The sequence below is a fragment of the Oryctolagus cuniculus genome, chromosome 11 (genome assembly GCF_964237555.1).
Source record: "Oryctolagus cuniculus chromosome 11, mOryCun1.1, whole genome shotgun sequence".
NCBI classification, from domain to species: domain Eukaryota; kingdom Metazoa; phylum Chordata; class Mammalia; order Lagomorpha; family Leporidae; genus Oryctolagus; species Oryctolagus cuniculus.
The window spans coordinates 19934605-19948612 of record NC_091442.1 but is presented as its reverse complement, the minus strand read 5'-3'; the positions used below and the strand labels follow the sequence as shown (position 1 = coordinate 19948612).

Below are 14008 nucleotides of genomic sequence, written 5' to 3'. Positions count from 1 at the left end.
AGTAATTCTCGGATCAGTAGGGAGTTGATGACCAGGACTCCCTCAGTCACAGCTGGGAACCTTAGGAGCCGTAACTGCATGGAACCTGGCTTTCCCGTACTTATTTTCCTCTAAGGATTGGAGTTGCAGCCCAGGAAACAAGACAGCCATTGTTTTCTTCCCTCCCTCCGTGTCCCAAAAGATGCTTGGGGTGTTCAGTGAGTTGGGGAGGCAGCTGATTTGGTCCAGAGCAACCTCGGGGACCCCGGGCCCCTGCCCTGCTCCCCACAATGCACTGCTCCGCCCCTTCAGACCTGTGCGAGGAGGAGGAGTTCAAGGTCTTGCTGCTGGAGCTCAAGCACAAGCACGACGTGATCATGAAGTCCCAGCTGCGGCACAAGTCGTCCCTGAGCCGGAGGACGTCCAGCGCGGGCAGCCGTGGGTGAGTCAGGGGCACAGTCACTGGGCGCCTCCCCCACGCTCCTGCTGGGGGGACCTGAACGCAGCTTCCCGGCGCCCGCTCTGTCCCCTCAGGAAGGTGGTGCGTCGAGCCAGCCTGTCGGACAGGACCAACCTGTACAGGAAGGAGTATGAGGGAGAGGCCATACTGTGGCAGCAGCGGAGCGCGGCCGAGGAGCAGCGGACCTCGACCTACAATGGGGACGTCAGGGAGACCAGGACGGACCAAGAGAACAAGGACCCCGTGAGTGGCCTCCTGCCTGCCCCCACTCCAGCCATGGTCTTGGGAGGAGGGCAGAGCCTAGCCTGGTCTTGCCTTTCCATCTGAGACCCTTCGAGGGTAGCAGCTGGGCAGTGCCCTTACCAGCTGGGGCCTGTCTGACAGTAGACAGCGTCCTTAATCCAGCCAGGTCCCATCTGATGGTGGCTGATGGGAGACAGCTGGACACTTTGGCATGCAGGACGGTCTCACAGTGGACAGGGAGCAAGTGACCACCATGTGCCTGCTTGTCCTCAGCAGCTCTGGCCTGGGGCTAGGTCAGTAGGATGGTCACCCCTGGAGCAAAGGGCACCAAGACGTAACAAGATTTTGAGCAGAGTATTCATCAGAATACACCTGGTTGGAAAAAATCTTTTTTTTTTTATTTAGTGAAATTTTTATTTTTTTTAATTTTTTTAACTTTTATTTAATGAATATAAATTTCCAAAGTACAGAATATTGATTACAATGACTTCCCCCCCATAATGTCCCTCCAACCCGCAACCCTCCCCTTATCCACTCCCTCTCCCCTTCCATTCATGTCAAGATTCATTTTCGATTCTCTTTATATACAGAAGATCAGTTTAGCATACATTAAGTAAAGATTTCAACAGTTTGCTCCCACACAGAAACATAAAGTGAAAAATACTGTTTGAGTACTAGTTATAGCATTAAATCTCAATGTACAGCACATTAAGGACAAAGATCCTACATGAGGAGTAAGTGCACAGTGACTCCTGTTGTTGACTTAACAAATTGACACTCTTGTTTATGGCATCAGTAATCACCCTAGGCTCTTGTCATGAGCTGCCAAGGCTATGGAAGCCCCCTGGGTGGAAAAAATCTTCTTGAAAACCACATAGGGTGGCTGGTAGGAGCTCTGAGCAGCCTGCTCCAGGAGTGGCCCATGATCCTGGGCTTTCCTCTGCTTTCCTAAGGGGGTTCATCTTCACTTCCTGTGGCTGCTGTAACAAACTGGGTGGCTTCCAACAGCAGACATTTATTCTGCCACAGTTCCGGAGGGGAGTCTGTTCCACTCCTCTCTCCCGGCTTCTGGTGGCTTAGGTGTTCTTTATGTGCTGGCAAGGCTCCAGCCTGGGCCTTCAACTTTATGTGGTCTCTGTCTCTGCCTCTCTGTCTCTCTGTCTCTGTCTCTGTCTCTCTCTAAGATTGATTGATTGATTCATTCATTCATTTGAAAGACAAAGTTACAGAGAGAAGAGGGAGACAGAGGTCTTCCATCTGCTTATTTACTCCCCTAAATGGCTGCAACAGCCAGGGCTGAGCCAGGAGCTTCTCTGGGTCTCCCATGTGGGTACAGGGGCCCAAGTACTTGGGCCATCTTCCATTTGTTTTCCAGGCACATTAGCAGGGAGCTGGATTGAAAGTGGAGCAGCAGAAACTTGAACCAGTGCCCGTGTAGAATGCCAGCGTTGCAGGTGGCAGTTTAACTGGCTACACCATGATGCTGGCCCCTTCACATGGTCTTGTTCCTTGTGTGGTGTTAGTGTCTGTTTTCTCTTCTATAAGGATGCTAGTCACTGGACTAGAGTCTGCCCCAACCCAGTACAACCTCATCATAATTTAATTCATTGCATTTGCAAAGACCTGATTTCCACAATGCCGCATTCAGAGATCCAAGTGAGCAGGAATTTTTAGGGACACTAGTTCAGGCCACTGTCAACACACTCAGGTCTGTGTGTGGCTGCTGTCTCATGAATGTGGTAAGAAGGTAGAGGGCCGGAGAAGAGTTAGAGACAAGAGATGTCTGCCTTTTTGCTTCTCCCACCACGTGATGAACAGATGAGAACATTTCTAGAGAGGATTGCTATGGTGGGGTGAAGAATGATTAGCTGCCTAGCACTCCCGTGTGTCTCAGAGGGACCCTGCCGCCCAGCGAGACCAGGAGAGCCCTCTCGGGTTGTCTCACCTGCAGGAGTGAAGGCACCTGTCCACAGAACCCCATCTGAGCTGCAGGCTGGGTGTGCAGAAGGCACACGCATGTTTTGTTCTTCCTCTGCCAAGCTTGAGAGCTGGGGAAAAGCATCGCAGTTAAAAATCAAAGCACATTTCAGATGCCTCCTCGCCCGTGCTTTATTGATTCTTTTCTTTGTGGTAGCCCTGTAACTTACGTATACTAAAGCACACCAATCTAAAGGGAGTTTTCAATGAATTGCCTTCCCCCTCTGTTTCTTCCGTTCACCCCAAAGGTGTGTAACTTTGAGCACCAAATATTAGTTTTGTATATGCATATAAACGCTTCACTTCTGATCCAACTTCCTGCTAATGCTCACCTCGGGAGGCAGCCACCCCATGGGAAACCTGGATTGAGTGCTGGGCTCCTGGCTTTGGCCTGGCCCAACCCTTACTGTTGCAGGCATTAGGGGAGTGAACCAGAGGATGGAAGATTTTTTTTTTCTTTCTCTCTCTCTCTCTCTTTTTCTCTCCCTCCACTTTCAAATAAATAAAAAAAATAAATTTTAAAAGTAGAGAGAAAGTTGAGCATCCATGAATATTGGCATCCATAGAGGTCTGAGAACCAGTCCCTCACAGCTACGAAGGGTTGATTCTATTACAATTTACAAATCTGTTCTTCAGCTGGTGGGTACTTGGGCTGTTTCCAGTTTGGGCTGTGATAAATAAAGCTGCTGTAAACATTCTTGTGCTTGTCTTTTGGTGGCCAAACTGCTTTCTGCTGGTGCATCCCCAGGACAGCAGTGTGAGTCATGCGGTAGCCGTGTTTAGTTTTAGTGGATGCTGCCAAACAATTTCCTTTTTTAAAAAAAATAGTTTAATATTTTCATTTTATCTGGAATGCATAGAGACAGAGATTTCTCATTCACTGGTTCAGTCCCCAACTGCCTTCAACAGCGGCCAGGCTGAAACCAGGAGTCCAGAACTCCACCCGTGTCTCCCACATGGGTGGCAGGGGCGCACATACTTGAGCCATCATCTGCTGCCTCCCCGTATGAGCATTAGCAGGAAGCTGGAGTTGATGTAGAGGAGCGGGGACTCGAACCAGGTGCTGTGACATGGGATGTGGGCACCCCAAGTGGAGACTTACCTGCTGAGCCAAACCGATACCCAACCAAGCAGTCTTCAAAGCTGGTTGCACCTGTCTGCTCTCCTGCGGGCAGTGTAAGTGTGCTTCTCGCCAACTCTGCTGTAGCCAGTCTTTTCAACTTGAGCCATTGTGGCAGGGTTGCTGGGCAACCCACATTTTAAATGCACGTTTACTCAATGGGGCGCTTGCTGGCTGTTTGCTTATCCTCTTCTGTGAAGCATCTTTCCCTTCTTGTTTGCTGGGTGGTTTATATTCTCCTTATTTTATGGGAAACCGAGATTCCTCTTCCACATTGGCTTTGTCCCTGTGTTGGTTCAGATCTCATAGACCCTGGTGTGCAGTATGTCATAAATCATTAGTCCTCTAGGGGGCAGGGTAGAGGCATATGGCTGCTGGAAGCCCTGCTTAGTTAAGCTGATTAATTCCTCATGGAGGCTGTAGTTTATTTGGGATATGGAGAGGCAACCAGATGGGCTTCTTTGCCTCTGGACCTGAGTTTTCCAAGCCTGGGGAGGAAGAGGGCACAGATGCAGCACAGCCAGGTCAGGTACCCAGAGGCCTAGCCCCAGGGCGACTGTCAGATGTAGGACCACAGTTCCAGGCCCTGGTGGACACAAGGCTGGCTCCCTGCTCCAGAGCTCAAACTGCATTCCTTTCTTGTCCCTGGTCCTTTCGAGGCGTTAGATGTGGCAAGGGTGTGACAGCCTGTACGTGGGGTCCCTGGGCCAGCAGTTTCAGCATCATCTGGAAGCTCCCTAGAGAATAACAGCCTCAGGCCTCCTGCTAGACCTGTCGAATCAGAAGCCCTGGCTGGACGGGGGCCCGGCCCTCTAGATGAGAACCACTTCTCTAAGGCAGTGTTTGCTCTGCCTGGGCCCTGTGTCGGATTCCTACTCGTCAGTCCCCAGGGCTGGCTTTGGTTCCTGCTGTTGCAGAGCTAACGCCCAGGTACCAGGCACAGCAGCAATAAGACAGTTGTAGCTTCTTTAATCTGTGGTTCACAAATACGACTAACTGTACAATAAGATCACCTAGGGACGTGTGTTTTGTTTTGTATGTATTTTCATTTTGTTTGAGAGACAGAGAAATCTACCAGATGGATGGAGGGACCAGGAAGCTGGAATCAGAAGTGGAGCTTAGACTCCAGCCCAGCCTCCAGGGTAGGATGCCCGCGTCCCGTGCGGTGTCTCCACCACTGTGCCGGAGTCCTGCCCTGCTTTTTGTCTGTTAAATCCTGATGTCCAGGCTGGGGCTCAGACTGAAGCAGAATCTGTGGGGTTGGGACTAAGGCATTGTATAAATGTTTTTCTCTTGAAAAATAATGATTGGCTTTCAGTTTTTTGAGCAGTTCTCAGTTTATAGGAAAAAATGGATGGAAAGTACAGCCAGTTCCTGCTTACCCTTCACCATGCTCCACCGCTTCTCCCTTTGTTAACATCTTCATTAGTGTAGTACGTAGGCTGGCACTGGGGAGCCGGCACCGACACATTACTGTTCACTAGTTCCTATAGTTTATAGTACCGTTCATTCCTTGTGCTGTACGTTTTTTTGTTTTGACAGATGCGTTATGTCGCGTATCCACCATTATGATATCAGACAGAATATTTTCACTGCCCTAAAGATCCCCAGTGCTTCACCCACTTTATCCTCCTCAAGCCCCGGCAGCTACAGCTCCTTTACTGTCTCCACCGTTCTGTCTTTGCCACAGTGTCATATAGCTGGCGTCTGTGATAGGCAGTCTTTTCAGACTGGCGTCGTAGACATGAATATTTAGCTCTCCAGATGATTCCACTGTTCATCCAAGGCAGGAACAGTGTCCTCAGAGCCCAGCTACTAAAAGCATCAGAGCATCAGCAGGAACTTGGGGCCCGAACACACACCTGCTGAATCAGAAAATGCATGTTAATAAGATCCCCGGGTGGCTCACGTGCTCATGGGAAGCGCTGACTTGGACCATGAAGAGTCTGTCCGGGTTGATGCAGCTGCAGTCTGCCCACAAAGGTCAGAGGAGCCACTGCAGCAGCCAGGGAAACACACGCAGAAGGGGACACCCGCCACGGCAGTGCCCCCACCATGCTGTCTTTGACCTCATTACGTGTTTCCTGGAGGTCCTCTGTGGCATCCTGGAGATGTTTTCATTCATTCTTTATGCCAGCCACAGAACCTTCTAGTACAAGTCCTTGCCACAGTTTCCTGCTTGCCCAGTGATGACTTTTATACTTTGTACATATGAAGGGAGTAAATCTGAGAAACAAAGACTTAGGGGCCTGCTGGTACAAAGTATACATCCCCGCCTTAAAGTTTCTTTTTATGTAGAGATGCTGTGAAATTGTTCTCCAAAGAGGTTGTGGTGGCTAACACTCTCATCTACTTCCTCACACCCCTGCCATCTCTGAGTAATGATAACATTTTTCAATACTTCTCAATACAAAAATAATATTTTATTTTTAAAATGTTTGTCATTATTATTGTGAGGTTGAACATTCTGCCAGTGTTTATGTGCTATGTATCTACATATTTCAGCTGTGAGCTTTATGTTAGTGTCTTTTTAAAAAAAAATAGCTTATTTTCATTTTATTTGGAAAGCAAAGAGACATAGAGACAGAGACATATCTTCTGTCCACTGGTTCATTCCCCAAATGCCCGCAAAAGCCAAGGCTGGACCAGGCTGAAGCCAGGAGCCCAGAACTCATCTCAGTCTCCCACTCAAGTACTTGGGCTGTCACCTGATGCCTCTCAGGGTACGCATTAAGAGAAAGCTGGAATCAGAAGCAGAGCTGGGACTTGAACCCAGGCACTCCATATGGGCGTCCAGCATCCTGAGTGGCATTAACCACTGCAGCAAATACCCTCCCTCTTTTTAGTGTCCTTTACCCATGTTTACAGTATATTAGGCATTTTTAAATTGACTTTTTTTCCCCAAAGATTTATTTATTTATTTATATCTGGAAGGCAAAGTAACAGAGAGGGAAGGAGGGAGGACTGGAGAGAGCGAGAGAGAGACAGATAGACAGACAGAGATTTTCCATACACTGGTTCGCTCTCCAGATGTCTGCAACAGGCAGGGCTTGGCCAGGCCAAAGCCAGGAGCCCAGAACACCATCTGGGTTTCATACATGGGTAGCAGGGACCCAAGTACTTGGGCCACCATCTCTGCCTTCCCAGGCACAATAGCAAGAAGCCAGATGGGAAGCCGAGGAGCTAAGGAGCACTCCAGTGTGGAATACAGGCATCTCAAGCAATGGCTTAACCCCTTGTGCCACTACACCTTCCCCAAAAATTGACTTTGAAGAGCTCATTATATATTTGGGAAACTATTCCTTTTTCTGTCATATATGTTGCAAATATTTTCCCTGTGCTTTCCTGTGTCTTTTGACTTCATGGTGATTTTGCCATATTCTCATCTTTACTGTAGTTGGTTTATAGTTTCTTGCCAGTAGCTGCTTTTCAAGTTCTCATTATCCAAGGACTGTTGGGTATACAGGAACCCTAGGTGAGAATGCCAGTCATTTGAAATAGAGATGTGCTGTTAAAAGAGAACAAGGGTTCTAAGTGACCAAAAACCCAAACTCAGACTGACTTAAACAAAAAAAGAATTTATCAGCTCTTATAACCAAAGAGTCTGGGCCCAGCTGGCCCAAGGGACTCCAGGACATGGTGTCTTTCTGTCTCCCAGTCTCCCTTGACGCCAGCCCCATTTGCAGGCAGAGCCTTTGACGTGCTGCCCCCCCCCCCAGCCCCCAGCTTGTATCACTCTCACCAGGTCCTATAGTAACATCTCTTTTCCATTTGCAAAAGCCCCAGGGTGGAGTTCCACTGAACCCATTTCAGTTCAGAGCCCATTCCTGACCCTTATAGTGATATGTGTGGATCCGCCAGGCCTGGGGTCAAGGTCCAGCCCCTGGAGCAAGGATGGGGTGTGGTCAGCTCTACCAGAACACCTAGATGGGTGGTCCCCCAGAGGAAAACAGAGACCCTAACACCCAGGTGGGGCCAAGGGCTGGAGGACGGGTGGCTCTTCCAGCTAGCGCTAACGTTGTCCTTCTCCCCTTAGAACCCCAGGCTGGAGAAGCCCGTGCTACTCTCTGAATTTTCTACCAAGATCTCCCGGGGTGAACTGGACGGGCCTATTGAGAATGGCCTCCGGGCTCCAGTCAGCGCCTACCAGTATGCGCTGTCCAACGGGGATGTCTGGAAGGTGCACGAGGTGCCCGACTACAGCCTGGCCTACGGCAGCCCTGGCGTGGCCGACGCCACCCCACCCTGGGGCGGCTACAAGGAGCAGAGCCCCCAGACGCTTCTGGAGCTGAAGCGGCAGCGGGCTGCAGCCAAGCTACTCAGCCACCCCTTCCTGAGCACCCACCTGGGCAGCAGCATGGCCAGGACCGGGGAGAGCAGCAGTGAAGGCAAGGCCCCCTTGATCGGAGGCAGAACTTCACCGTACAGCAGCAACGGGACCTCGGTGTATTACACGGTCACCAGCGGAGATCCTCCCCTCCTGAAGTTCAAGGCCCCCATGGAGGAGATGGAGGAGAAGGTCCACGGCTGCTGCCGCATCTCCTAGTCTCCGGGCGGCAGAGGAGAGCAGTGCCTCGGGGAGGGAGGGATCCGTGCCAGCCCAGCCGCCCTGGCAGGGGAGGCATCCTAAGGTGGCCGGGGAGGCGCGGGCTCTGCTTTCCAGGGCAATGCTGACCCCAGCCCTCACCCAGCTGCCCCTAGCAGCCCCATTCCTCATGGTTGTGCTTCTTGCTGCGTCGCCTGCCCTCTGAAACACAGTGGCCTCCTGACTCACCCTGCTGGCCCGTTTTGGTAGGGTGGGCTGGGGATCTCAGTTCTGGTCTTGGTAAAGGCTTCTCGGGACCAGTGCTGTCTCTTTTTCTCTCTCTGTCTCACACACACACTCAACCCCACACATGGAGGATGACACCAGGACTCATGGGAGGCAGGTGGAGATGAGCATCTGTGCCCTGTTCCCAAATGGATTGTGGGGAAGATTTAGTGTCTTGTGACCACAGCCCGAGTGGCGTGAGCATGGCAGGGGGCCTGCGGAGCTGAGTCCCAGAGTACAGCTGAGTCATGCCAGGGCCTGGCAGGGGGAAGACGCCTCTGTGTGTTCAGAGGGAGCCAGGAATCCTCGTGGGTTAGGTGAGACAGGCACGGGCCTGCTCCACACAGCTGCCCTCCCTCCTGTGCCAGAGCCGAGAGCCGTGTGACCACCCAGGGGTTGTTCCACTCCTGGAACAAACCAAATCATGTTTGCCCTTGGATGGAGGTATTCAGGCAAAGTCAGTGTTTTTGACTGCATTTGGCAAAAACAACTTGTTTAGATGTTGAACTCCAGGGCAACTGGATGGGACTCCTCTCATGATGGTGTCACGGTCAAGTTTGCCTGGCTGGTGTTGGAATCAGAAGCCGAGGGAGGAGCTTCCCCTGGAAGGCCTTTCCCAGAGAGCAGTGGGAGTTCATCTCTGAAGACACGCTCGGCCCGTCCTTGTGTCTCTTCAGACTGTTTCAGTGTGGCCCATGTCAGCCAGCCGTCCTCACGCTGCGCCACCACCCAGCAGTCTGGGGCCACCTGCGCCTCCTCCCCTCCCACCTGACACAACAGCCACGCGTACATAGTGAATGTTTTAGGATCCCAGCTTGGCTCTGCCTTTTCTGAAATATTCAGTGAGATTAGTTTACCATCCGGCTCTTGTGAGTTCCCACCCAGCCCAAGGGCTCCCAGCCTGCTCCTGCCAGCTACAAACCCATGGCCAGCGTCCTATGCCACCTTCAGGAGCGCGGTGGCGGGGCTGGCACGGGCTCTCACCCAGCCCCACATTTCCTAGCCCCAGACTGCCTGCTGCTGGGGGAGAGGGGTCAGACGCTAAGGGACAGGCTGCCCTGCCCGCCACTGCATTCTCTCACGAGCCCCTTCGAAACTGTTGCTCACGACTTGGGCGCTGTCCACAGGCCCAGCCAAAACCTTGCGGTGGAACTAACAAGCTGCAGGTTTGCTCCCTGCTCTGTGCGCCTTCTATGTGTCCTAAAACTACCTCCTTAATGCTCTGAAGCGGCCCCCTAGGTCCAAATTCTAATTTGGGGAACTGGTCTGGGTCCCCCTGGAACCCACCCCCCTCAGCCTATGAGAATTTCTCCCTGAGGGGCTCCTGGGCCAGGGGGCTGGGGCTGGACTAGCGCCCCTCGTGCCACAACCTAGTAATGGGGTCTGCTGCCCGTCAGTCTAGGTCCCCTACTGTGGCCTCCATGGCCCCTGGAGTCAGAGAGGGAGCTGGACCTGCAGGCACCGGGCTGATGCCTTACCAGGAGCTGGCACCTGGGCCGCAGGGCAGAGGGCTGGTGGGAGTGACTGCTGCTGGATGCAGGCAGGGCTGGAGGGGGTGGCCCAGGAGACAAGGCAGGTGTGCGTGAGGCCTCCCAGGTCCTGGGGTCTGGGGCAGGCTCCCCATCATCAGCCTGTGGCTGGAGCAGGGCAGGATAATCCAAAGCACGTCGTTGGCTTTAACACAGTGCTCAGTTCAGACCAACACCAAAGTCCCTCTCGAGTAGCTAACTTGAGCCACAAGGCAGGGCAGATCTCTCATCTTTCTGCTAGGGTGTGTGTAGGGAGGGTGGAGACTGGAGGCACCTGTTGCCTCCTGGAGCTCCCCAAGCATTCTCTCCATTTCCTTCCCCTTCTTTCTCCCTCTGGGGCCAGTTCCTCTCCACCTGCAAGACTGGGATCCCAGTCGATTTCCCAACCGCAGCCCACTTCAGGCAGAGGCAACTCTTGGGCATCAACTCGAGTTTTCCATCAAGGTCAAACCATGCCTTGTGGGGGCCTCACATCCCTGGGAAGCTGTCCCTGTGGGTGTCCTGAATGTTGAGGGACAAGTTGGGAGAGATCTCCAAGAAGGAGCCAAGGCCATCGATTGATCCCTTAATGTAACTGATTCCCCTCAGCGTGCCAGGCACTGTGTCAGCTTCTGCAGAGAGAGAGAGAGAAGGGAAACCGCTCTTTCCAGTCCCCCAAGGACCACGGGTCAGCAGAGTGACTGCATCTCGGTCCAGCGTCCTTCCTTGTGCTTCTCAATTCCTGGAATCCTTAGAGTGTGAATTCCTTTAGCTGGCAAACAGCTGCCTTGGTGCAGATGCTGGGGCCTGGGTTCCAGGCTGGCGCCACCCCAGATCTTTGTGGAATTTTCAGGGGTAGCTGCCTTCCCGGCGGCATCTCGGGGGGACTGCATGAAGCAGTCTGCCTTCTTCTAGAAGAACAAGGAGTCTGCAGTTTGCTGCCAAACGCATCTCAGGTTCTTGAAGTCACTGTCTTGCCCTTGTTTGCTCGTTTGTTACCTGGTCCCCTGACCCCGCCAGGGGATATTGGGAGGAAAGGCAGCTTCCCCTTTGAACATGGAGCCTCTGTTGTGAATCTGCCTCTCGCTGGCAGGTGAGGATTATGGATTAAGGAGAAACCTGCAAGAGACCCAGGTCTGGTGATGGTCCCCGGCAGGTTAAAGGAGGCACTTCCCAAGCAGGTGTCCCATGGCTCGCTGCGAGCTGTGGTCCTTGCTGTCACCTTATTCTTTAAAATATCGAAAATTGTGGCTCTCGCCAGATTGTGAGCTTCTGGCCAGTAGCTCTGGGAAGCTGAGCCAGGGAGGCCCGGGTCTAGAGAAGACTCCAGGAGGTACTTGTCCACCCAATATGCAGCGTTAGCAAAACCGCCCTGCACTATTCCATCAGTTTCAAGGGCTTAGAGAAGTTAGGAAGGGCGTGCCTCCTGCCCCCGGCCTGTCCCAATGCAGTTTGCTGGCACCAGGCCGATTGGTTCTTGGTGTTGGATACTTTTCCATCCAGAGCTCTCTGTCCCACCTGCTCTCTCAGAGCAGGATACTGGGGGAGCTTCCCAGCAGGGTGCTCCTGCTAGGTGACGGAAGGATTGAATTCAGCTCTTACTATTTGTAGCCTGGGAGAGCCTCCAAGGCACATAAGAACAGACGGTCCCGTGGCCAGTGGGCAGCTCCGCGGAGGGACCCTCTGCCCAAGCTAGAGCCCTCTCCTCACCGGAGTCTCTCGTTGGCCGGAGGGCCTGCTTCCCGTGGGCATCGCAAGTGCCACTGTGCGGGGCCTGGCTCTGCACACCCAGGAAAAGTCTGCAGACCCCCAGCCCTCCGCAATAACTCACCAGACCAGAAGCCACTGATGTACAGAGAACACTTCGGAAAAATGTATTTTATGTGAAAAAAAAAGTTAAAACTCTGTATACTGTATCAGCAGCTTTGTGTAAAAATGGCAATCAAGAGAGTCTAATATATTTAAAACCTTTTTTTTAAAAAAAAAAAAAACCCTTGCGGACCTTTGATATTGTATTGAAGTAACGTCCAGATGGCTCCTTGGCACGTGGCAGCGGTGGGCCTCACGCCCCAGACCGCAACCCGGCCACATCCCAAAGGGGCAAAGGACCCTGGAGTTGCTTCCAGCTGCCAAGGCCTGTGATGGAATTCGCTGTTAAGAGTTTTTAATTAAGATTATTAAATTCCTTTTAATAACACGTGCTGGTGTGACTGATTATTGCTGTGAGCTCATTGAACTGTGCCGATCTGAATTCACACGGAGGTGGTGCCTGGGACGCAGGGTCGGGGAGGCTCCCGTCCCAAGCACAGGAGACGTGGAGCGGAGGTCCTTGTGCAGGGGGAGGTGGTGAAAGCCGACACATGCAGGGGAGACGGCTGGTTGGGGATGATCTTCATTCTGTATTCCCTTTGAAATGTACGCGAGGCCCTCTAAGAGTGTACCTCCATTCCCCACATTTTCAAAGATCGGCCTGGTGACATCCCCGTATCTGGGAGTGCGCTGACTTGTCCTGCCCCTCCCCTGATCCCTGCCCAGTCCTGGTCCTCATGGAGCTTATGGTGGTCAACATGCCATCATCTGTCCACCTTCTCACAGCGACACGGCAGGTGAGGCCCTGCTCATTCGGACAGTGGAGCACAGACAGGCCATGTGTGGCCCAGCCCCACACCACTGCTCTCGTCCCTGTCACACCCTGGTGTTGGTGTCTGCAAAGGTGTTGCAAAGGACGCCCTGTTGTAGCCTTCTGGACACAGGGTGCCAGGGCAGGGACACATGGAAGGCCCTACACTTAGGCTTGCAGGGTCTCCCAGGCAGGAATGGGCAGAGAGAGCTGTCACAGCAGGGGCAGGCTGGCATGGTTTCAGAAGTGTACCGGCTGCTACGTGATCATGGAAGCCCCTCGGATTTAGGAAGCGCTTACAGCCCTGTGTGCACGAGCTCACTGACACACAGACCAGGCCCGCAAGCTGCTGGGTTTGGCACTTGGAGCTCCTGGTGACCCTGGCAGATGTTTTGGTGGGACAGGGGGTGTTCGCCTCAGTGGAGGGGTTCATGAAAGGCCCGGGGCAAACCTGGAGACCGGCAAGTGTGCACACCCGGCTGAGGTTTTATGCCAAAGTGGCAGAGAAGTGGGGAGGTAGCTCTCAAGGCAGGTCTCAAGAGGAGTGTTGTAAGGTGAAACTGCTGCAGCCTGCTTGCGCGCTGATAGGAAGGAGTGAGGAGATAGACGATTGATTGATTGATTGATTGGACCACATTTAGCCGTGGAGGGGCTGGAAGCTCCCGCTGGGGTGGAGGGGGTGGAGCTTGGAAGGCTCAGGCACAGTCCACCCATGGAGACCCGAGGCGGTCAGACTGTGGGCAGGGAAGAGACAGGGAGACCTTGGATGTGGCCTTCTGACTGCGGCTGCTTCCTCAGTGTTAGGAAAAGCAAGGCTCCGAGAGCAAGGCGAGAAGACAGCCGGAGAGGGAAAGATGGGCGGCCGGGCAACCTTGGGGCTACTGGAAATCGTGACTCGGATGCACTGTGGTTCTGGAGCCTGGAATGGCTGCTTTGGGGCAGGTGGAAAGCACGCGGAAATTAGTTAACAGGCAAAGAACATTGGCGTTAGCCGCCAGAGGGTGTCGTCGAGGAAGTAATGACCACGACGGACCGGTATTAAAAAAAAAAAAAATAGGTGAACACTTAAACGCAAGGGATACAGTCGTTTGGCCACACTCGGCTCAGTGTCCGGGGAGCAGGCTCCGGGCCTCTCCTCCCCACCCGGGGCTTGCGGGGCCGCGCGGAAGGGCGGCCGCCAGGAGGCGCGCTGGGATGGCCGAGGACCCAGCTCCCGGGCCTCACTGCCCGCGCCGCCACCCGAGGTTGTAAGGCTGCTCAAGGCCGGCCGCTGTCCCCGCCTAACCGCAGA

General features: G+C 53.1%; 1 protein-coding gene across 2 annotated transcripts in view; it reads left to right on the top strand.

Moving 5' to 3' along the window:
* The window catches only part of PPP1R16B (protein phosphatase 1 regulatory subunit 16B), a 113737-nt gene extending 105113 nt beyond the window's left edge, over window positions 1–8624 (top strand). For both annotated transcript variants that reach the window (XM_051846107.2, XM_051846108.2), the window contains exons 9-11: window positions 292–421; window positions 514–682; window positions 7816–8624. In XM_051846107.2, the coding sequence (XP_051702067.1) occupies window positions 292–421; window positions 514–682; window positions 7816–8325 (809 nt within the window). In that variant the 3' untranslated portion in view covers window positions 8326–8624. The remainder of the gene's footprint in view (window positions 1–291; window positions 422–513; window positions 683–7815) is intronic.
* Window positions 8625–14008: the final 5384 nt, after the last annotated feature.